The sequence below is a fragment of the Scomber scombrus genome, chromosome 18 (genome assembly GCF_963691925.1).
Source record: "Scomber scombrus chromosome 18, fScoSco1.1, whole genome shotgun sequence".
In the NCBI taxonomy this organism is placed as follows: domain Eukaryota; kingdom Metazoa; phylum Chordata; class Actinopteri; order Scombriformes; family Scombridae; genus Scomber; species Scomber scombrus.
This window is the reverse complement of record NC_084987.1, coordinates 20,014,266-20,036,898: the sequence shown is the minus strand read 5'-3', so window position 1 is coordinate 20,036,898 and position 22,633 is coordinate 20,014,266. Positions and strand designations below refer to the sequence as shown.

The 22,633-nt window shown below is 38.1% G+C and overlaps 2 protein-coding genes across 2 annotated transcripts; one reads left to right on the top strand and one right to left on the bottom strand.

Annotated features, from left to right (window-relative positions):
* The first annotated feature begins 3,415 nt into the window (after positions 1–3,415).
* Positions 3,416–5,641, top strand: pvalb6 (parvalbumin 6). Its single transcript, XM_062438456.1, has 4 exons — positions 3,416–3,476; positions 4,891–5,023; positions 5,148–5,257; positions 5,616–5,641. The coding sequence occupies exons 1-4, from the start codon at positions 3,416–3,418 to the stop codon at positions 5,639–5,641; spliced, it is 330 nt and encodes a 109-aa protein (XP_062294440.1).
* A 2,464-nt stretch (positions 5,642–8,105) lies between these two features.
* Positions 8,106–21,532, bottom strand: baiap2l2a (BAR/IMD domain containing adaptor protein 2 like 2a). Its single transcript, XM_062439447.1, has 14 exons — positions 21,479–21,532; positions 20,946–21,021; positions 18,316–18,402; positions 17,010–17,071; positions 16,826–16,897; positions 16,381–16,461; positions 16,140–16,271; positions 14,537–14,635; positions 13,071–13,140; positions 12,321–12,543; positions 11,896–11,961; positions 10,437–10,555; positions 8,648–8,690; positions 8,106–8,184 (listed from the first exon to the last, which is right to left on the bottom strand). The coding sequence occupies exons 1-14, from the start codon at positions 21,530–21,532 to the stop codon at positions 8,106–8,108; spliced, it is 1,263 nt and encodes a 420-aa protein (XP_062295431.1).
* Between the last annotated feature and the right edge of the window lie 1,101 nt (positions 21,533–22,633).

Sequence of the window (22,633 nt, the reverse complement as noted above, 5' to 3'; positions counted from 1 at the left end):
ACCTCAGTTAAACTTAAACTAACATAAAGCTCAAGGGGTGGATGATTCACATAAAAACAATGATTGCTCAAAATAATGCTCAAAGTTGCAGTACAATGATACAGCGGCATGAAGGGTAAAACGTCAACACACAATACCTTCAAAGGCTATTTATGTAGAGGACAAAAGTTCAGTTCTAGTTCACAAACGGCATGCAATGATACCGAAGTGGCATATTCTTTTCTCCAGTACATCTCTATATCTCTAACACATACTCACATACACACATTTCCCCTGCTTTTTACACACTCCTCCATAAACATAGACACACCGGTCAAATGAGCACAAGGGGCTCAAGTTTCTTGAATTGAAAGGACATTCTTCTTTAAGCCTTCCACTTCATCACGCTAGCCTGTTTGGCACCATAACACACATAAATATTTGCATGCACACAGACACTCACATTCACACATTCATGCAGCTGTTACAGTAGACATGGGAGTTGGCAGCCGTGCAGCATGGTTAAGTTTCCCACACCTAAAGTGACCATCAGGGTGATGGGACTTCCCACTGAAGGAAACCCCTTTATCGCATGATTGCTCTGCTTCAAAGGCCTCACATGTTGGGAGGCATCAGAGATGTCATCACAACCCTGCAGAAACCTTTCAAACTCTATTTTTATGTCTAATATTAGGAACTTATTCTTCTCCTTTCCAGTTTATAATTCCTCCTACAGTTTATAATGTATGGTCGTGAACTGTATCCTTATACCTACATTAACATTTTTATCAGTGTAAAGCCATTAACTCTGAGCAGTGTATGCATTTGAGAATAAATATAAATATATATTTTTTTAGGCTTTAATTAAAATATATTTTATTTTTGTCTTTGACTGACTAGGTAGTTTAACAGAGGACATACCTGCACACTCAGATAAACACACAATCAGATTAGAGTTTGTGTAAACTCAAACTCTTTCGTCAGATTACTGCCAGATCAAAAATCTGCAGAGACAGACAACAGATAAGCACAACAACAATTGGTCTTCATGCTTCCCTTTGAATAAATCATTGTGGGTGACTTTATACAATTCAACTGGCAGCATACTGAGTGAGATATCTCAGTAAATCAATCTTATCCTTCTTATTTCACGGTAAATTGTTTCTTTTCCCCCTCTGGACACCTTTGTGGTAAAGGTCAGAAAAGGAGGTTGTGCTTTAATAACGATAAAAGATTGGATGTGTGAACACACAAGTCGAGCACTGTTCAGTATTGATTGGTGTGCACAGCAGTATGTTTCTGAAGTAGATAACACCCTACCTCTCTAGAAGCTCATACATCATTGAAGCTGAGTGTGACACCAATAAAAGACATCTATGTACTAGTTCAAATTGTGGTTAACACTACATTTATTTGTTAGTAGTTTATTTCTTAACACACTTAACACTTAACAATCTAGCCTAGCATGATTATCCTTATCATCAGTGTCCTCTCTGGTTAATACATGATGATTTCTTTACTTTAATGAATAACTTTAGTGTTATTGTAGATGTTTATCTTAAATGCAGACAGATACAAGCACAGTTTTGCAAATAATGAAGCAGAATATGTTTGAATAATGCGACTGCTTGAGGCATGATTCAGCAAAAAAAGAGTGGCAAGAGTGATTTGTAATGGGTGGAAGTGTACAGACAATTCAGACTGTATTTCCAACACTGAGAAGGACAGAGCGATGATATCCGCTGCACAGAGGGAACACTGTGATGATGATGGTATAAAAGATGATGTTGATACTGTCTCGGCACTGTCACCTTTCTGCGATACATTTAATTCCACATTACATCATGCTTTTGGTGGATTTCTCTTATTTTATTACTGTTATGATGTCAGATATCTTTGTTAAACATGGTCAAAGTTCCCAAACTTGAGATTAACGTATGTAGAAATGCTCCCTGCAAGTCAAAAGGCAGACTTCAATGTGCTCTCAATACTTTGTGTCTTTCTTTTTGTACCATGCTGATGAGTTGACGTATGATTATCGCACATACCTGTAAACGGCTTTCCATTCTGTAGCCTTGGTTGCTATGGTTATGGCTAACGTTTTCTCATGTGTTGTTTGTCCACTTGTATATTTCGGATAGGATTCTGGCTCAAAAGTGAATGGATGTATTTGAGAAGTTTATATTCTGAGTAGTTTGTTTCATTTTTTGTTTACATAGCCTCTTAAGTGACTAGAAGTCAGCTATGATGCAGCTTTCAGACACTAACCAATCAGAACAGAGTGGGCTCATCAGGACGGAGATCTTAAAGACGAGCTAAAACTGCCTGTTTCAATCAGAGGCCGAACTGCAAAAAGGGCCATTATAAGATAAAAAATGATTTTATTGAACTGTGAATCATGCAGAGATACTCTAGTGGAGACCCAGGATAAAAATATTGTAAATATAGTATGCAGTTGTAGGCTATCTGTAAGCTGCCTTCACAAACTCAGCTCAACTGAATCCCTATTAAGGTTGGTCAGACCACAATGAGCATCCTCTAATCCACGTCACCCGCTCACTCCCCAACACTGACGCTCTCTAGACTCCTGTCTTCCTTCACTGCTCGCTTAGATTTCTATGTGCATTCAGCTGAAAGTTTATACGTGCTGTATATGTGCGTGTTTGCAATGGCAACAGAGGAGAGGAGGACATCAGTCAAAGTCGGGGAGAAGGTGACAACTTCATAAGCAGCGATCAAGTTCAGTCGCACATACAAAGTAAAAAGCCAAAGCGTCGTTAAGTGCTGGGCTCACCTTTCATGGTGTGAGGTACAAAAAGATTCTCCGTCTGGACTAGGCTGACAAACTGAATCCTCTTTTGGTATTTCAGACACAGCACAAGACTCAGATGGTCTGTTAAACCCCTGCCGACTTCACTGGCTCTATGCCCTGCTTTCATCTGTAACTCAATGATATCACACACGTAAAATGGAAAACATTGTCATGGACACCTCGCTGGTTGCCCTGTCCCTCCTTTCCTCTCTTTCATGTTTGTATTTACTTTACATCTTTATCTTTCCCTCGATTTTGATCATTTTTGATGCATTCTGTCATCTCCACAGAAGCCTGATAACAGGTTCCCAAACACCACAACTGCTTTCCTCAACACCATCCCTCTACCATATCCTATCTTAACCTCCGTCACATCTCCTTTCCCTCTCTCCCTTTATCACTCCTTCATGACTGTCACTAATTCATTCTGTCACTCATCACCTCCTTCTCACATGTCCTGGTTTCCTGCTCCACTTCTAGAGTGTCACCAGTGTAATGCGAGAATGTCTGGGACTTCTTTCTCTGCTCTCTAGCGACCTTGTTTTTAACCTTGTCCCCTCTCTGTCCTTTTATGTCTTTTTCTCTCTTTTTCCTACATTCAACTCTCCTTTTGCAACAGCCAAGATGGCAATGACCAGCATCCTCAACGCTGATGACATCAAGAAAGCTCTAGATGCATTTGCAGGTAAAAACTTCCCACATATAAATCACATTGTAGCCTGGCACGAAGAGCTAATTGCAGCTAAGTGTACCAACACTTGGCTGCAAATGTGAGCCAGCCCTGGTCCAAATAACCTCACAGATTTCATTAGGATTCAGGAGATGGATGATGTGGGATAGGATTAAGCTTCATGTTCCAGAGCTTGGTTTAGCTTTGAGCTGGTATTGAATATAACTGTTGAACCAAGATGTTGACTGAAACAGTTTGTTGTGCAAAATCTATGCAAATAAGTAGATTTACTCATTACAGATATACAATCCACACAATCGGTATTTGGACAATATTTTCCTGTATGCACCACATTTTTAGAATCTACCAAGCTGTTGGATTTGGCGAACCCAATACTTCTGATATCTGTCTGATAGATTTTTGCTTTTTCTTCACCCTCATTATTATCTTTTTCACTTGCATGGTTACCTCTTTACTCCTCATATTGACAGACAACTCCACCTCAATCTCAATGGAGACTCCCAATGCAAAATAAACTCTCACTACATTCACCTTACAGGCCGTAATGCTTAATTCCAATTTTTCAGTCAGATCCAATCCTTTTGTGTTAATGGATCACATTCATGCTCGCAAGTGACAGGATTGTTTGGGTGTCAGATTTGGGACTGAAAAAATCAGGTCTGAGTCACTTGGTGGCAAAAAAGTTGGATTGGGAGCACTTCAGCCTGTAATGTGAACATAGCCTTCAAGCCAAATGTTGAAATAACACATAGCTGTCAAGAAAAATAGCCAACTCCAACTGAGTTTGAACCCTTAAACTTTGGACATGTGTTAAAAGGGCTGTACTATCCATATATTTTCTTACATTTCTTTCAATATTTATGTTAACCTACACAAGTTAAAGTTGATACCCAATACTTTGTTTCAAAATGAATGCTCTGACCCTAAAGAACAAAAAAAAAAGAGGAACTGTCCAAATACCTACTGTCTGGACTATATGCCTGTGTAATAATGTACAAATGTGTCATGCTTTTCTTTTACATATGTGCATACCTGTAGTTAGCTCTAGTGTTTGTTTGCATAGCTTAGACAGACAAAGGAGGACGACAGAGCTCCATGACCCAGAACTGACAGGTCCTCTGGCAAACACTCAATCTATAACTGTCACGCTGTTAGAAGGCCGCCCCATTACAATTAATTATTTTGCCTTTGGGCCTCATCACCCAGATCAGAACAAGCGACTTCCAGTAAATTAAAGTAACTTTCAGTTTTATCCCCTGCCTCTTTATGTGCTTATCAGTATGCGCACTTACTCATGTGTGCAGGATTTCAAGATCATTACAGGAAGATTTGGGGGTTTAGAGGTGCGTGCAAAATACTAATCTTTGTGTGTGGGTGTGTGTGTCTGTGTATGTGTGTTTGTGTGCAGTTGCTGACTCCTTTGACCACAGGAAGTTTTTTGAGCTGATCGGTCTGAAGGCCAAGTCTTCTGATGATGTGAAGAAGGTCTTCACGGTGCTGGACGCCGACATGAGCGGCTTCATAGAGGAGGAGGAGCTCAAGTAGGTCAAACACACAAACAAATAAATATAAACCTCAAAACAAAATGCAATTAATGATCTTGCTGCATATGAAGCATTAGTATTCTTTGACACAAATCAATTCAACTTTTCTGTCCTTGTTTAGATTCGTCCTGAAAGGTTTTGCCAAAGATGGCAGGGACCTGACAGACAAAGAAACAAAAGCATTTTTACAAGCAGCCGACAAGGATGGAGACGGCAAGATTGGAGTCGATGGTAAACACCAACATCAAATTCCATTAGTGGGAGTGTCACAGGGTCACACACACACACACACACACACACACACACACACACACACACACACACACACACACACACACACACACACGCACGCACACACACACACACACACACACACACACACACACACACACACACACAAACAAATGTCACACGTGCAAGCACACACTGGCAGAATGTTGCTGCAGTGTGGGATTTACTTACTGGTCATCAGCCTGATTTAATAAAATGTAATGATTAAATTAAATGTACATTTATATAAGTTATTAAATTCAAATGTGAAAAACTCAAACATCCTGACAACTTTTCTTTTTGTGTCCCTGTCTTGCAGAGTTTGCTGCCCTTGTGAAAGAATGAACAGTCACCTATCATGACTGACTAGCACTCCAAGATCACCTCCTAACCCCTGCCACATCCTGACACCCCTTTCCTACTCAGCACCTACACCTCACCTCACCTCACCTCACCTCACTTCACCCAACAAACAGCCCCACCAGGCTGCAGCCAATTCCCGCCACAAACACACAAACACACACAAACACACAAACACACACACGCACACAAACCTCTTCTTCAACTTCTCCCCCTCTGCTCTCCTCACTTAGTACAATGCTGCACTGAAGATCGCTGTGGTTTGCAGCCCTAAATGCTCCAACACCTTTACACATGCCCCCACAGCTCCATTCACCCTATTTATTTTTTCCTTTTTATACAAACTCTTCTTGTTTCTGTTTATGTATAGATATAAAACATGCCTGCAGGAATAAACCTCAACCACATTTTAAAGCATAAAGTAGATATTTAAAGAAAACTGATATTATAAGAGAAAGACCCTTATCCTTTCTTTTTTCGTTTCCCCTTCTGTCCCTTCTGTCCCTTTTTCTGTTCTTCTCTTCTTTATCGATTCCCCTTCTGGGACTGTTTCCCTCTTGCTTACCCTCCCCTTTAATCTGCCCCTCCTATGCCACCATCTCATCCATCCTTACATCCATCTATTCATCCCTCTCTCCTCTGGTAATGAGCTGTTGTAAAACATACCAAAAGAAGAAAGAAGTTAAGCTGTGAAAGAATAAAATAAAGTGATAAAAAAACAGCTGTGACTCACAAAGACTCTTCTTTTAATTCTTTCATTTGATGTGACTCTCTTGTCTCTTTTTTCACTCACTCCAGTTATCCTTCTTTCCCTCTTTCTCTATTTCACTCTCGCTTGTACTCTTATCAGGTGAATAATAGCTTGACAGCATCCTAATAATGTATAAAGAGGTGTTTGAAAAGCTTTACCAAGGTCATAATTATCCCTCAGTGTAATTTGTTAGCATTCATTAACATTGTCTGTATTATCTCAGTAGTGACAGGAGAAGAGGAAACTGCATTAAACCAAACTGAGTGCAATTATCCAGCGTTTGTATATTACATATGTATATGAATGTAATTTAACGGAAACAGAAAAGGGAGGAGGAGGTTGTATTATTCCACTTGCCAAACAGTCTTTATTCAGATGTGCTGTGCCAGTTTATCAAAACCATGCTGTGAGGCCATTAGCAGAATTGGATTCATACTGAGGTTCAATTTGGGTTAAGTATCCCCATCGGAGGACCCAAACAGGCAATACAGGATTCCTGATCTTCTTTAGTAGGCCATTATACAGCCTGAGCAAATAAACATAGATCTAAACCTTAGAGGCTATCACTTAAACAACAAGCACAAAGGTTCAGTTAAGACTTTAAAGGTCAATGTCAATTCATAAGAAAAGTGATACTCAAAAACAGCAAACAAATGTGCCAAAACGTTATACAATGTCTCTTTAATAAACACAGTATGACTATTTATTATGTAATAGTAATATATACTAATTATGCAATAAGTCCATATTATTAGTTAGTTACTTATACACATTATAGATCAATATTTTCATTATGCTACCAGTTCAAATGTCACCTGCTAATTGAGTGATACACCAATGAATAATGATGCTATTAAGATGACATTATATTAACCATGAATGCATTGCATTATTCATTACATTTCTGCTGCAGACATTTTATCCTCTTTTTATGAGATATTACACTCTCTGCCAGAGGTTACATCATCATATTTCTACAAGCCAGTTTTCCAAATTACATCTGTAACATAATTAACATTTAGTTATGGACTTGATTTAGTAGCCCGTGAAGAGAAAAATGGCGGAGACACAATACAATGGCAATAAAGGCATTTGAAAAGATCTTGCATACAGTACATGGCATCATCCCTGAGCTATCAATGACATCTTACATGACATCATTTTGGTACACACCAATTCCTAACATCAACTGTACATTATATACACACTAATCATTTATTGCCAAATGAGCAATATCAAAGTCATTTAAGTGTCTTTTCTTGTCAGAAAAGATTTAAATGTCAATAAATCAAGCTTCTCAGAGAAGGAATAATCATCGAAGACAAGATCAATGCACATATTGGTTTATGTTGCACATACTGCTATCAAAGTGATTCATTATTACCATTTTACTGATCACAAAACCAGAGCCAATCCCGTGAAAATCAACATGGATATTATAGACAACAAAAAAACATGAATAGATGGTGATTGGCTGGTTTTACAAGATCCAAATGTACATCTACAGTCCTTACACACACCCAAGTATCCTAGAATATTTATTCAAATTTACTTCTCCCTTTTCCTACTTGGTGCAGGAGATAGCACACTACAGCAAACAGAAGAATGACAAATTCATCTCCATCTCCATTAAAGGTCCAACTAACTTAGCTTTCATCCGCATATACTGCACTGCTGTTTCCAAGGTTCGAGAATGAATCAGCGATATAGACGTGGGCCTGATCTGTCATTGGTCGACGTGGGCTTCAGCTTAACTGTTGCAAATGGGTTGGTGCCCCTTCAAAAAAGAATGAGGAAAGGAGCGAGAGGAATAAATGTTGGAAGAAGAAGACAGAGACAAAGCGGAGAAAACCAATATAAGAAAATGCTCTGGCCCACAATAATGTCTTTGAGCATAGCAGTAGAGATTATGGCAGGAGAAATGGGTACTGCATTTCAACAAGCATCATCTAGCAAACTGTTCAGTAGAAGTGAGAACTATAGCCATTGTTCCCAAATGGCCATAACTGAAAATGGTTTCAATACTAAACTGCACTTCAAACTGTAATGGAAGGAAAGTGATTCAGTGCCATTTAGATCACTGCCCTCATCTGTTCTCTGATTTAATGGTTTCATGATATACTTCAAAAATATCATTAGTTTCTACAGAGCAGAACATAAGTGGCCTCCATTTGAACATTTTACAAACTGTCTGCACTTTCAAAGCAGAGCTGCATGCGTTCCAGGTACATTATTCTTACCTCGGGAAGAGTTCTGGTTTTGATTCATGCGATTGTGATCTCTGTGGATACATATGAGAAAGGTAAAAGGTGAGCAAGGTGAGAGCCAATCCAAACCACAAAATGTAGACAGATGCACTAATGGAGTCTCAGCAGGCTCCAGACCCCTCGCCATTCTGCTTTCAGTCAGTCCTCCCACAAGCTGCTTACTGATGTGCTGTGCCACGCAGCCCCACACACACTTCATAGATTGTCCAGTTGACATGAACTGCAAAAATCACGCTTTTTACAACAGAGATGGACAAGAGAACACACTACAGCAGAGAACATGCAGAGATATCTAGTAAAATGTATCAGTATCACAATCTACTTTGTCATTTGCGCTGTTGGCTTGAGAACAAGATTAAAAGTTTGAATGCTTTGCAGGGACAATAAAATCACTCTTTTCAAGTGTGAAATATCTTACTCATTGCCCTTTTAATTATTAATATAATTAATATCAATCATTTTATAAAACTGAAATACCTCAGTTGAGGAGGGCTGTTCATCAAACCTGCTAAAACCTCTCTGCATGTTCCTGATAGAAACAGCAATGCTTTTCAGACCACTATGTGATTGAAACTCATTTCAAAGGAATCATTATCACACAGGAGCACCCTAAGGGTTGAGTGCAGCACCAGATCTATTTAGTCAAGAGGAACAACCCACGAATAGGTCTTTAACTGAAAATTCGACATTAAAAAGATCTGAGAGGGTGTAACAAACAGAAGGGCACACACACACACGGACACACACAACCTCCTGGCCTATACACCATCAGCAGCTGGAGCTTCCTCCCTGTATCCACCAGAAAGAGGGGTGAGGTGTCATTGAGAACAGCACCTTGCCACAGTGCCCCTGTTGGACGGATGCGCAAAATACCATCAAAGATATGCATAATATATTGTATGTTATTGGAGCCGTCCCATATCATTGCACTGCTCTCCTTGAAGAAAACATTAAGGTGTTCAGTTTATTTGTAACTATATACGTATACAGGTATACACATTTACTCAGCTACTCTGTTTTCTCTGTGTTCATCAGCTGTCTCTGCTTTGGTTGATGCAAATTACTTTTACCAATATTGGATAAAAATTCAGCAATTTAAATACAGAATCATCAGAACAGTGTAGATAAGGCATTGTTCTAATAAGGCGCTTTTGCTAAAGGGTTGTAATTACTGGCTGTATTTGTGGCAACAAATCATTTTATAATTCTATGGGTCAGTAAAAAAAAAAGAGATAGACTTTTGGGTTGCAAGTTGTGAAAATCCTATTTAACTGTTTAACTGACAAAAATCTGTTTATCAACATCTTATTAGCAAGTGCAATTGCCAACTTTATTAATTAAATCCCACTATTAATAATTTATTAACATCTATAACTGCAGACTTGCTTATTAGAAAGAGAGAGTGATATCACCATTAATAACTGTATTATTATCATAGACTGTATATAAGAAATTATTGTCGAGAAGAAAGCATAAACACCAGCCTATATATAGATATTTCACAACTTGGCGGCTTCAGAATTTTTTTATTAATGTTTATTTTTTAGCTGATCAATTTCATTAAAACTCATGAAGACTTAATGAAATCCAAAATATCTAATAAAGACTGTAGAAGAACTTTCCATTCTTTTAATACAGAGAGAGAAATGATTGATCTCAGCTACACATGACCAATATAATCACACAGTGTCAGGTTGCCATACCTTGTTTTCTGAGTTTGAGTTTGCCCTTCTGTCAAAGGTTGGAGTAACTGGTTGTCTATTTGAAGATTGAGATGGCGGCGGCGGCGGTGGAGGCGGTGGGGGTGGGCCTCCGTTGTTGCTGCTGCCTCCTGGTTGGTACAGGCTGCTCATGCTGCTGCTGCTTCGGAGAGTGGAACTACTGAAACTACACAAAAGTTCACAGTTGTCTTTGTTGAAGAAGTATAACATCTATTTTTTTCTTACTTGACAGCTCCTTTTCCTTTTCAAGATGCTTATTGTACTTCAGAGTCAAAGAATATTAGATTTGAACACAAAAGATATAAGTTAAAGCATGCTCTGCTGTTTGAACTACATTCAATTTCAAGTCCAATACATACATTAAGTGCCTTTGATCTACATTATCATTCACAGAGGCATTAGCCAAGGCAGGTGTCCCCAGTGACTGAACACTGCTTTAGTTTAGAAACTCTTACTGGTCCTCCTTACAGCAATGGGTCACCCAAATATCTTAAATAGTTCGTGCTATTATTCCAGGCCTGAGATTCATGATGACCCTCTTTTAAAACCCATAAAACAGTAAGGACAGCCTAGAGGAGCTGCAAAGTGTATTACATATCAGGTCTGAAAAGCAAACTTTATTCAGCAGATGGACCGTCAGTCCATCACAGAGCTCACTAATACATAGATGGAGGTACACTCACATCTATGGGTGTGATTATACATTTATTTGGACTGATAGAGACTCACACACATGGAGAGAACACATGCAAACTGCAGGATCATGGTCAAGACGTACTGTAATGTAGCAATGTTCATGACTAAGCCAATGGGCAGCAAGGTTCAAAATACTAAACTTCAAAAACTATAAATGAGGTCACACAGGAAATAGAAAAAGATAATTTTTAGTCAGATAGTAATGACAGTGTCTTTGAATGTGATGGTCATTTGTGTTTTTAGTGACATTTTTTTGCTCTTCCTTATAGATTTTAATGACTTTGGTGATACTTTTCATCTAGCGCCATCATCAGTTTAAAATTTGAAGTTGTCGAATCTGCTTTGTGACCAAATACCTACAAAACTAATGGCATTTCCACCAGCCTCAGTCTTACTTTGTGTTTAGTGGTAATTAGCAAATGATCTAATGCCAACATGCTAATCTAAGATAGTGAACATGGTAAACATTACCTGCAGCACATCAACATGTTAGCACTGTCAGCGTTTTAGTATGCTGAAGTTAGCATTTCCTTTAAATCTTTGCTGTACCAAAGTGCAGCCTCACTGAGCTGCTATGGCTGTATCTTGTTATAAAATCAGATGTAAGAGGCCTTTGGGAGCCTCTGTTCTGTTTATAGTTCAGAAATATAAGACTGGCAGCGTCTATGAGATGTCAATACCTTCTTGCTATTGAATGTTTTCCTTGATGTTAGGCATAGTAGGAGTCAACATGATATGACTATACATTTCTGCACAAAATGTTAATCAACAGTCATATTTGAATCTATTTTAATGGGTGTTTACCTGAAGCTAGGTGACATTTGTGGATCCTCCACTGCTTCCACATAGGAAGCTGGGAACCATCCCTGACTGAAAATGAAAGGGACAGAAAATAAAGGAGACATTCATGGATCCAGTGCAAATATTTACAAAACCACTTTAATACATCCTAAAAAATCTGTTTCTTGCAGGTTTATCTTTTATCTTTTAATATGTGATTCTTGTGTTTTCTCTCCATTCATTTTTTCACATCAAAAGTACTCATTTTAAAAAATATTTTCCACTAAACATCTTGTACACATGTGAAAGGCGTAGTTTTTTTCTTACCAGATGATTTTGTAAAAAATGTTTGAAAAATAGCTTAATATGTTGAACTACTGAACATATCTGACATGTACAGCGGGTACAGATAAAGAGTGGTGAAGCAGGACACATACACACACTCTCACCGTGAACTGCTGTCGGCACGTCCAAACAGCCAGCCGTTCTTGGGCTGTTGGGCCAGCAAAGTGATCATCTCTCCCTTGTTGAAAGGCAGCAAGGTGGGATAGGAGCCACCAGGCTGGTGGGCCACACGGGCCCTCATGGATTTTCCTCCAGTAGCACCACCACCACCACCACCACCTCCCGCTGACTCTCCAGAGCGAGACATGTTCCCATACGGAGATGGGGCTGTAGAGATGAAAAATGAAACACAAAGGTGCAGTGAGGACACTTTGTTCAAACACATGTTAGGTGATGAATCTGCTAAAATGGCAAAGAATCTTTCAGAGGGGGAAAAGTGGAATATAAGGAGGAGTGCAATTTAATATTCTTTTTATTAACTATTTTTTAACGCACCCTCACTGTATCTATTTTTACTATAGACGAGCAAACTTAATAATTAGACAGACTTTGCGCTGGAGAAAGTACAAATGAGGAGGTATGAAAGTGCATGATTTGCAAAACTATGCAGAGGGAGAGTTAGAGAGATGGACCAGAGAGGGAGGAAAAGAGATAAAAGGCTTAAAGTATGATAAAGCAGCTGGTAGAGTGAGGGAAAAATGAGCTCTAATATACAGGCATTATGAACTGCAAATGATGTAAAGAGGAAAATTAATATTACAGAAACACTTTCATTCATAACAAAACATGAAAAATGTTGCAAGAATGTAAAATGGCAAAAACAGGTTGAAACTCTGTTCAAATGAAGCGCTCACCCCTTGATGGTATGCGGCCGAGGGTCTGCTCTTCTTTATTCCTCCTCATCTCCTCCTCTTTCATCCCCCTCTGTACAACCAGAAATACACAACATTATATTACACGCACTGTTCCAGACGACTTAATCACTGCAATTGTAATGTTAATATGTCTTGCAAACACCAGAAAGCACCACAGTCATGATGGCAAACAGCAAATAAACAAAAAATGCTCAGTCAGTCAGTTTTGTCTGTTCGGATGTGAATTTCACAAATAAGCAGCCCCAACTGACAACTGCAACCTATCTGCATTTGAGGACTTCATCATCGAACATGGCATCATTAAAAATCACACAGTTAATGTGGGAGTTGGTGGAAAAATTTTAGACAGAGAGAGTGAGGTGTGAACGATATCTTAAATAGCCTGCCTTATTGTGGAGGGTGTGTTAGATACACTGCATGTTGCAATAAGAAGAACATGTTGTTTGCAACTGTAGAAACTAAAATATCTGCCTGAACTGGCTCACAGGCTTCACTCTAAGCAGGAATAAATCCCACATCAAACCAAAACAAACAAAGAATCCATGTTAATCCTCTGATTGCTATTACAGTAGGATACAGGATCTGCAGAGTTCACTGGCATGTCACCTTTCAATGAGGAACAGATGCAAACTGACAGGGTTTATAACAGGGATGTCTTTGTTGTTTACTTGAATTGTAATTGCAGCTTTCATACAAAGAACCACACAACTGGAGTTTGTGAATTATCCATAATCCTACTGTTTTGGGGTATAAAGTTGTCTGAATTCACACTAAAAGACATTACAGATGATGTTTAAGGTTCAGATTTAGTTTGCAAGACAGCTTCAATTATTTAAGTGTTTGGACAGAAACATGTATACAGCCTTATCACAATTATTATTTAATTCATGCCAGACAATCTGTGATCTGTCTTACTATTTCAGCCACAGGTGAAATCCGCCTTAAAAAGCTTTCCTGTTGCAGATGTATGCCTCATGCCTGATGTGTGACTCATACTGATGGCTTCAAATTCAATCAGACTAAAACCACCAGAGGGCACCATGGTAACAAAAATATTTTGCAAAAACTCACCAGTTTCCCTCCAACATGTTTGTGTGTGTAATACAAAAATTAAAGGAAGGTTAAGTCTGAGTATTCTCTACTGATAGCACTCACTTCAAATATGATTTCTTTACTTATATTAGTCTTATACATTCAGTTCATTCAGTAACTTTAAAATAACATTTTAAAAGTTATAACACATTTAAATTCTGTGTATTTGCCCAAACCAATTGTATAGAGCTTCTCAGAGCTTGTTCCCTAAAGACAGAATTATACCACACACCATCAGTATATTGTTGGAGTGTTGAAAGATTGAAATACAATCCGTCTCAGACTCTGCTTGACAACTCACTTCATAAACTCGATGGAGTTGCTTTGTGAGAGACTGATTTCTATAAACTCACAGTGCTGTCCACTGCGATGGACTGTCTGGCCTCACGTCTTCTGGTGGCATCCACGTCCTCTGACCAGGCATCCGCTCTCTGCTGGAGAGAGACCCCTGTCTGCCACACACACACACACACACACACACACACACACACACACACACACACACACACACACACACACACACACACACACACACACACACACAAATGCAGAAACAAATAAATATTAGTACACAGAGAGATGTAGAAGCCTATGAATACAGAAGCATGTTGCACTCAGAAATCAGTATTTCCATTTCCTGCTGCTATATTCAACACTTTTTACTCCACTATACTTAGCTGACATCTATTATCTCATCATCTATAGAGAAGAAAAAATGACCAATTACAGAAAAGCTGCATTTTGAAGCTACTTGCTACATTTCAGTGGCACATTGCAAGAGGAGCAATATAAGACCATGTCCCAGTGTCACTGTTTGAAATGAACAACCGATCCTTGCATTAACAATATGAGAAGCCTGTAAGGCGAGTACATTTAACTGCAATCTGTGAGTGGTAATCATCTGTGAAACATGACCTTGCCACAGTTTATGATCCACGTGTTAACAGTGCTCACAAATTGCTTTTGTGGAACACGCCCAAAAACTAAGATGGTAGCAATTCAACCCAAAAAAATATTTCCCCCTTTAAATGGCTCCATTTAATCAGCTAATGTCAAAATGTCTAACATTTCATCAAACATATATAAATATAAAATAACTGAGAAACATACAAAATGTATGTAATAATGAAGCAGGACTCTCTACACTTCCACTTGTACCAGCTCCAACAGTACTTATCTAAAAGTTAACTATACTATACTATAATTTTTATAGTATAAAGGTGTAATTTTTATACTAAGTACTTTTGCTACTTCTACTTCTACTTTTACTTAGGATTCTGAATGAAGGACTTTACTTGTAATGGAGTATTTTTCATAGAAACACTGGTGTTTTTGCTCATCTCTAAATGGTTTCTCTACTGCGGAGGGTTAAACACACGTCAAACACACATGTTAGGTTTATTATAATCCTGAACCATTGGTACATGAGGCAGTCTCAAAGAGTTTTGTGACTGCCTCATTATAAACTAAAAAAGCAGACTTCTAATTCTCTAAAATTGTGTTCCACAGTATGAATGTGTGGGTCAGGAAGCAGTAATAAATATATTTTTAGAGGTTTACAGATAATAAATTGTCTGTTATAGTAAATGTTTAATTGGGTCAAGATAGTGGTGTAATAAAAAAAGTGAGCAGGGAGTCCAGAGTTCAACAGGTGATCTGTTAATAAGACATCAGCACTGCAGTAGACACTGAATTTCTATTGCCTCATAAGCCACTGCTCTGTGGTTGACCCTCATTATAAAAGCGGGAAATTTGCCTGCTGGGGCTAATAATGTCTCACATAATCATTACCCGTTATTGTGAATTCTCTTTTGAGTGCCTTCCTGTTATTGTCTCCATGACATTCATTGTAATGAGTTGCATGACAAACCGACCCACTTGGCACCTTCAGTCAGTAAGCCACAACAAACCAGGAAATATGATATTCATAAATGCCATTTAAAGTAAAGTGCACACCTTGTTCATGAGGCTGGTGATGGACTGTATCAGACCACAGTGTTTCTCAGCCAAGAAGCGATATCGCCTCTCCTCTTCTTTCATAGCATCACCATGGCTCTTCCTGAGGAACTGCACATATTCACTACAATCCTGAGGATAAACACAATTGACAATATATACTGCACAAGGACATGTACATATACAATAGTGCTGAATTTCTCTTCAGGGGACAGTGTGTAATAGTAAGAAATACACAGACCTGATTATTTCCTCTCCATAGCTGTCTATCCCGAGCTGCTGCCTGGTTTTGGACTTCCATTTCAAAATGATTCCAGCTGCCCTGTGTAGCAAAGTAGGGCACGTTTTTGTTATAATATAACAAATATTGCATTGCAATGTATAATCACCCAGAAATTGCAGTATAGTCTCAGTTCAATAACAGTAAAATTAGAGACATTTTTCATTAACAGTGGCAATCTCATCAGGATAAATGATCATGCTGATATCGGAGTGGAATTAATTGTCACTGCTATATTACCAATTAATTTATCAGATTACTGACTCAATAAAACTACTACGTCAATTACTATTCCCAGAATACCCTGCAGTTACTCATTTTAATTTTCCTTCCTGAATATAGTGAAGAGATAACAGCTTAGCATTCTGTGAGGGCATCTTTTGACCTTCTCGTGCCCCTCACTCACTGATATGTAATCAACGTCCAGCATAATGTTATTGTCCATCTCCTGAAGAACTTCCACGCTGAACCAGCGGAACTGAAATGACACACAAAACCATAATAAACACCAGAGAAAATTAAGCACATAAAGGTTTTATTACATTCAGAAGTTGTGATGGATTGATTAGTGTCGTGTTGATGTAACTTACTACTCCCTCCAACTCCATGGTGAGTCTGTGTTGACTTTCACAGATCTGAATCAGAACATCTCCTTAAAGAGAAGTATTACATGCTAAATTATACACTGTTTATTATTAGAAAACAATAAAATAACATTACAAAAATGTTTAATCTTTCTCCTTTGTTCATCTCTTATCTACTCACACACACACACACACACACACACACACACACACACACACACACACACACACACACACACACACACACACACACACACACACACACACACACACACACACTTAAATTTAGTCACTGTGATTCCCAGGGAAAGAAAGATAAGATGAAAGTAGAAACAACACTTTGTTTGGTCACAAGTGTAAAGTTACGGTAATAAGGAAGTAAAAATGCACCTTCATTCCCTTCAATACACTCATGGTTTTACTGTTATAGCTTTACATGGTGTGGTATGACCAGGCGCTCATACCAGACCATAAGCCAGATCATAAGTAGTGAATGTTAGATACATATTATTGTCTGACAAAAATGACTTTGTGCCACTGTTATGCTACATTTAATCATTTTACCATGTCATCCCACTTACGACTACAGTGGCCGTTTTGCAAAAATGTAATTTTGTCTTTGTGCCAGAAAAAAATATTTTCTGCAACAGAGAATGATCAGTGTAAAGTGAGAGTAGACTAATGATCTACTTTGGACAGTGTCATCAACTCCAACTGCTAAACCCGACATGAGTCCGTTTTACAGTGGCTGGGTTAAGTGAGCAGAGCATGGCCCACTGCCTGTCATCGTTTATTATTCATGCCTCCCGCTGGCAACTGATACTCTGCCTCTGCTGCACTCGGCCTCTCAGATACATCTCATGAAAAACAAACTCAAACATATATAAAATCTCTATAAATGTGTTAAATGTATTATGAGCTGCAGGTAAAATGCTTTATAGTCTTTATCAGCAATGACTGTTATAGATACTATGAAATGCCTGCTTTCCATAACGGTACAGTATGTCACTTCATCATAATTACACATCAAAGTGTATGCTAATCACACACACACATAGACACACATGCACATGCGAGTGTTGTAATTGTGAAAGTGAGTAATAAAGTGCCGCCTCAGGGTAAACTTTGGTCCTAATGATATGGAAAAACACTCTATAATTACTTTAATAAGTGACCGTAAACACATCAAAGACAACACATACATCCTGGATTGTAGTTACAGAAATACTCCCATTGTAACTCCACTTGGTAATCTTGAGATTGACAAGTTCATTGAGAAATCTACAGTGCATGGATGCATGGGTGCACATACCTATGGAGCGTGAGGAGACGGTGTGGATAGCCTTCTTGCCAATGTTTGAAAGTGCACTGAAGTAGGCCTCACTTGTTACAGCAAGAGCTGAAATGCACACACACACACACACACACATGCACACGCAGACACACACGCAGACACACAGGCAGACACACACACACACACACACACACATGCACACACACATGCACACACATACACACACACACAAACACACACACACACACACACACACACACACACACACACACACACACACACACACACACACACAGACATACACAATGTAGTCATTTGAAATGCAAATTTATTTGACACATCATTTCCCATTTTGCATGGAGCTACAAAAGCAGGTAAACAGATCCATTAATTACAAAAGAGGAAATTATTCAATAATTCAAATGGTTATAGGCGATTCATTTCCATACACACTAATATTGCTGTGCTGTATTTGGAAATAAGATTAAAAACAAGCCTTAGGATAAAATCGTTACTACCTTTGCATTTTAATAAAATTGTATTTTTAATTGATCCTGGTCTTGATTAAATTCTGAAAATGGCGTTTACAAATAGCATGATACACCTTTTTATTTATATCCCTGTTTACATGATTTTAACAGTATCCAGGTTTTTTATAATCTATGTCCAGTTGTGTCTTGACTTCTCAACAGCTAAGCCACTCATTTCTCGACAAACAGAGAATGTTCAGAAACCTGCATATGGTGTTTACATCTAACAGTATCCTGGGTTTTATTAGTACTCCGGTAGCTTAACCTCTTTTTTAAACCTGTTAGCTAGTGCCAGTGCAGACTTTGTGTTAGATAGTGTTTTTGGCATGGCTGTATGGATGTTTGTCAGTGGATTCACTGTTTTCAACCAGGCTGAAGTATCTCAAACTACTGGATGATTAGCCATGAAATGTGGCACAGATATTTTGGTTACCAGATTAAATATCCTAATGGTTTTGGTGATTAAATCACAATAAATATGTCATACCTGCTAAATATAAGTATGTTAAGATTGTCAGTGAAAACATGTTGACATGTTAGCATGATGATTTGCCAAGTATAACTACACATATCACTGCTAGAAACCTGCATGGCTGTGAACACAGCAAATGTGTTCACACCCCAAAGCTGTGATACAAGTGGACTTCAATAATACACACCTACACACTGTGGTGGAAAGTGACTTTACTCAGCTACAGGAAAGTATAATTTTGAGGTTTACTTACTTGACTATTTCCATTTGATGATACTATATGTCCACTATACTACATTTCAGAGAGAAATGTTGTACTTTCTACTTCACTACATTTTAATAAATTTTTAGATGAAGATTTGACACAATAGATAATAAAACAAGCTTTTAAAATACAACACATTGTTAAAGATTACACCAGTGCTTTCCAACTTTTTTGTCTTTTGACGTCACATTTCAGATGTGAAAAGATAATTGTTTATCAGAACTTTGTTTTTTCTTCTTTCCTCTCCCATCAATCATCTTATGACCCTTCAGATTTATCTGGTGACCCTTTGGAGGGGCCTGACCCCTAGGCTGGGAACCACTGGACTAAAGTAGCTAACTGTATATAGTTGAAACTAGCTCCATCTCCAGCAACAACAGTAACATTCTTCACTATTAATAATCTAATGCTGTCATATATAATAATATATCAGTCAGAGGGACCAAACCACTACTTTTACTGCTAATACTTATGTAGCCTACTTTTACTTAAGTAGGATTTGTCAGGCAGTATGTTCATTTGTAATGCGGTATTTTTACAGTGCTGTATTGGTACTTTTACTAAAGTAAAGGATTTCAATATTTTACATATAAGAGGAGAAGATGTGTCAGTAGGATCTTGGCTCATCAACATGTTGAGAAGTTATGACTCTACCCTGAACTCAACTCAAACAGGGGAGAACTTATAGTCTCTTTACAGGTGGCAAGGAGAGACATCACAATCTGTATTTTATGTCTTTTGGTGCAGTAGTGCTACTATGAATCAATTGCTGATGATATAGCAGTAGTGCTAGAGCATACATTAAACAAACACCTATAATGTAATATAAAGTGCATCACCATGTAAAACAGCCTCTGTAGCTGAATTTAATTTGCATTTCAGCATCCTAAAGTCCTTTCACCTTTAAAGCATCGCATGGGTATTAGAAGTGATTATGATGTGATTGTGATGAAGACATAAAATATAGATGCAATTATTGTACATTCACATACAAATTTGAAGTTTAATGACTTCTTCTTTTCATTATAGGACTTACAGTCAACAAAGTCTAATATAGAAATTCAAACCAGTTTGGCCAATTAAGACTATATGTAATATCTTAAACTCATTCTTCTGTATAAGGAAACTAGTTGGGGCCTTGTCTGTCTGTTGACAATGTAGTCATAAAAGCCTCCGCAGGCCTTAGTTACATTACCACACCGCAAGCTATAACAGCACCAGGATATTCTGAAGTGTGTGGACTTTGGAATGAGTTCCAGGAAAATAAATGCCTGACACGGAAGTGTGTAGATTTCACAAACAAGGAGACCTGTGTTTGGTATAAAACATTTAGATAATCTTAAAGTGATAAATTCTTTCTCCCTTTCTTTTTCTGTCTTACCCTGGAAAGCTCGGACGTAACTGTTTCCCAGTGAAACGAGTTTCTGTAGGCTTGGGTTGAACTCATTCATCAAGCCCTGAGAAAAAACAAACACACACACAGACGAAGATATTACACCACAGACTCTGTTGAATTTTGAATGCTAGAGAAACCAAGCTAAAGAAGAATCAATAAGATCCATTCTCAATCTGTATTTATGAGCACAAACTCTCCCTCTCAACACGTGCACAGAAAACCTACAACTATTTTCTCTGCTGTTATCCAGTGGAGGAAATACTCCTTGTCTTTAAAAATGACTTTGTCAATTCATATCATGTCTTCTTGAGATAAATTACATAAAAAAGTTAATCTGGGCTTCACTCCATATTCTCTAGAACAATGTCACATGAAGTCACATGAAAACAAATCACAGCCAGAGAAACACCACTGCCACCATTACAAGTACTATTACTTACACAACTTAGTGTATGTCTCACAGGTAAGTTTGCTGTCTAATATGAACTGTTGGCCCACACAAAGTATCTGTTACTCACTGAGTAAATCCCCAAGGTTGAGCGATGCAGTTGCTCACTGTTCATCCCCGACATGTTTATATCCACAATAGCGCAACTGTCAATGAATCCTTGAAAGAGTCTGCAGCTCCTAAATCATCTAACAAATGTACCACAGCCTCTCTGAGAGGTGAGAGCAGAGTTGAACGTATTAGACTAGACGTGAAGTTGAGGCGAGGAGGCAGCTCAGTGTGTTGGTAATTGACACCACTGCTCCCTGAAAAAGACTGGAGTAAATAATTAAACATGGCCCTACCATAAAACACACCAACATGTGCTGTAAACCCTGACTGTCTGGGAGTGTGTGTTCATCTGGGCGTGTGTGTTTGTCACTTTGTGTGTTTTTCTCAACACTAAAACACATATGTTTATCATTTACATCTCCTGATACATATTAAAGCTTTTTAGTGCAGGTCCAAAGAATGATCTGACACAAAGGTGGATCACTATCTAAAGTATCAGTAATATAATAGAATCTGTGAGAAAAAAAACTGTGAGATTCAATAAAATATTACCTTGCAACGCAGCTGGATTCCCAAGATCACAGCAACCATCTGACACGACAGGTTAAATAAAATAGGCAAGGTTATACAAATTTAACCAGTCTCCTTAAAAGCAAGATTAAAAATGTAGGTTATAAGAATTAATTAAAAAATGCGCCAAAATTATTTCATTACTTCTTTCTGCACTATCCACAGCAACACAAAATTAATAAATAAAATAAAATACAATCCCAACTCACAAATAAGATGCATACCATATTAGAGCCAACAACAACATTAAACAATTGAACACTGATTTATTGATTTATTGGAATTTTTATAAAACCTCATAATGCAATTTTTAATGAAGCAGATTTAAAAATCCATCCATGATTTATTTACCTAGTACCAATCCTTTAATGCAGTGCTATCACTGATGCTCCTCTTTTTTGCTTGGTTGATCTAAGGTTTGGTGTCCATTCTGTATGTACTAAAAAAAATCCTATGATCCATATACTTAAACCACTTGCACAAAAACGAAGCAGTGGTATCGCTACATGTTAACTGAATATACTTTGTCTGCTGTCAAAGTTTGATTGTTGTAATTGTATATTTCACATAGTATAGACAATAATCCATAAGAAATATCATTACT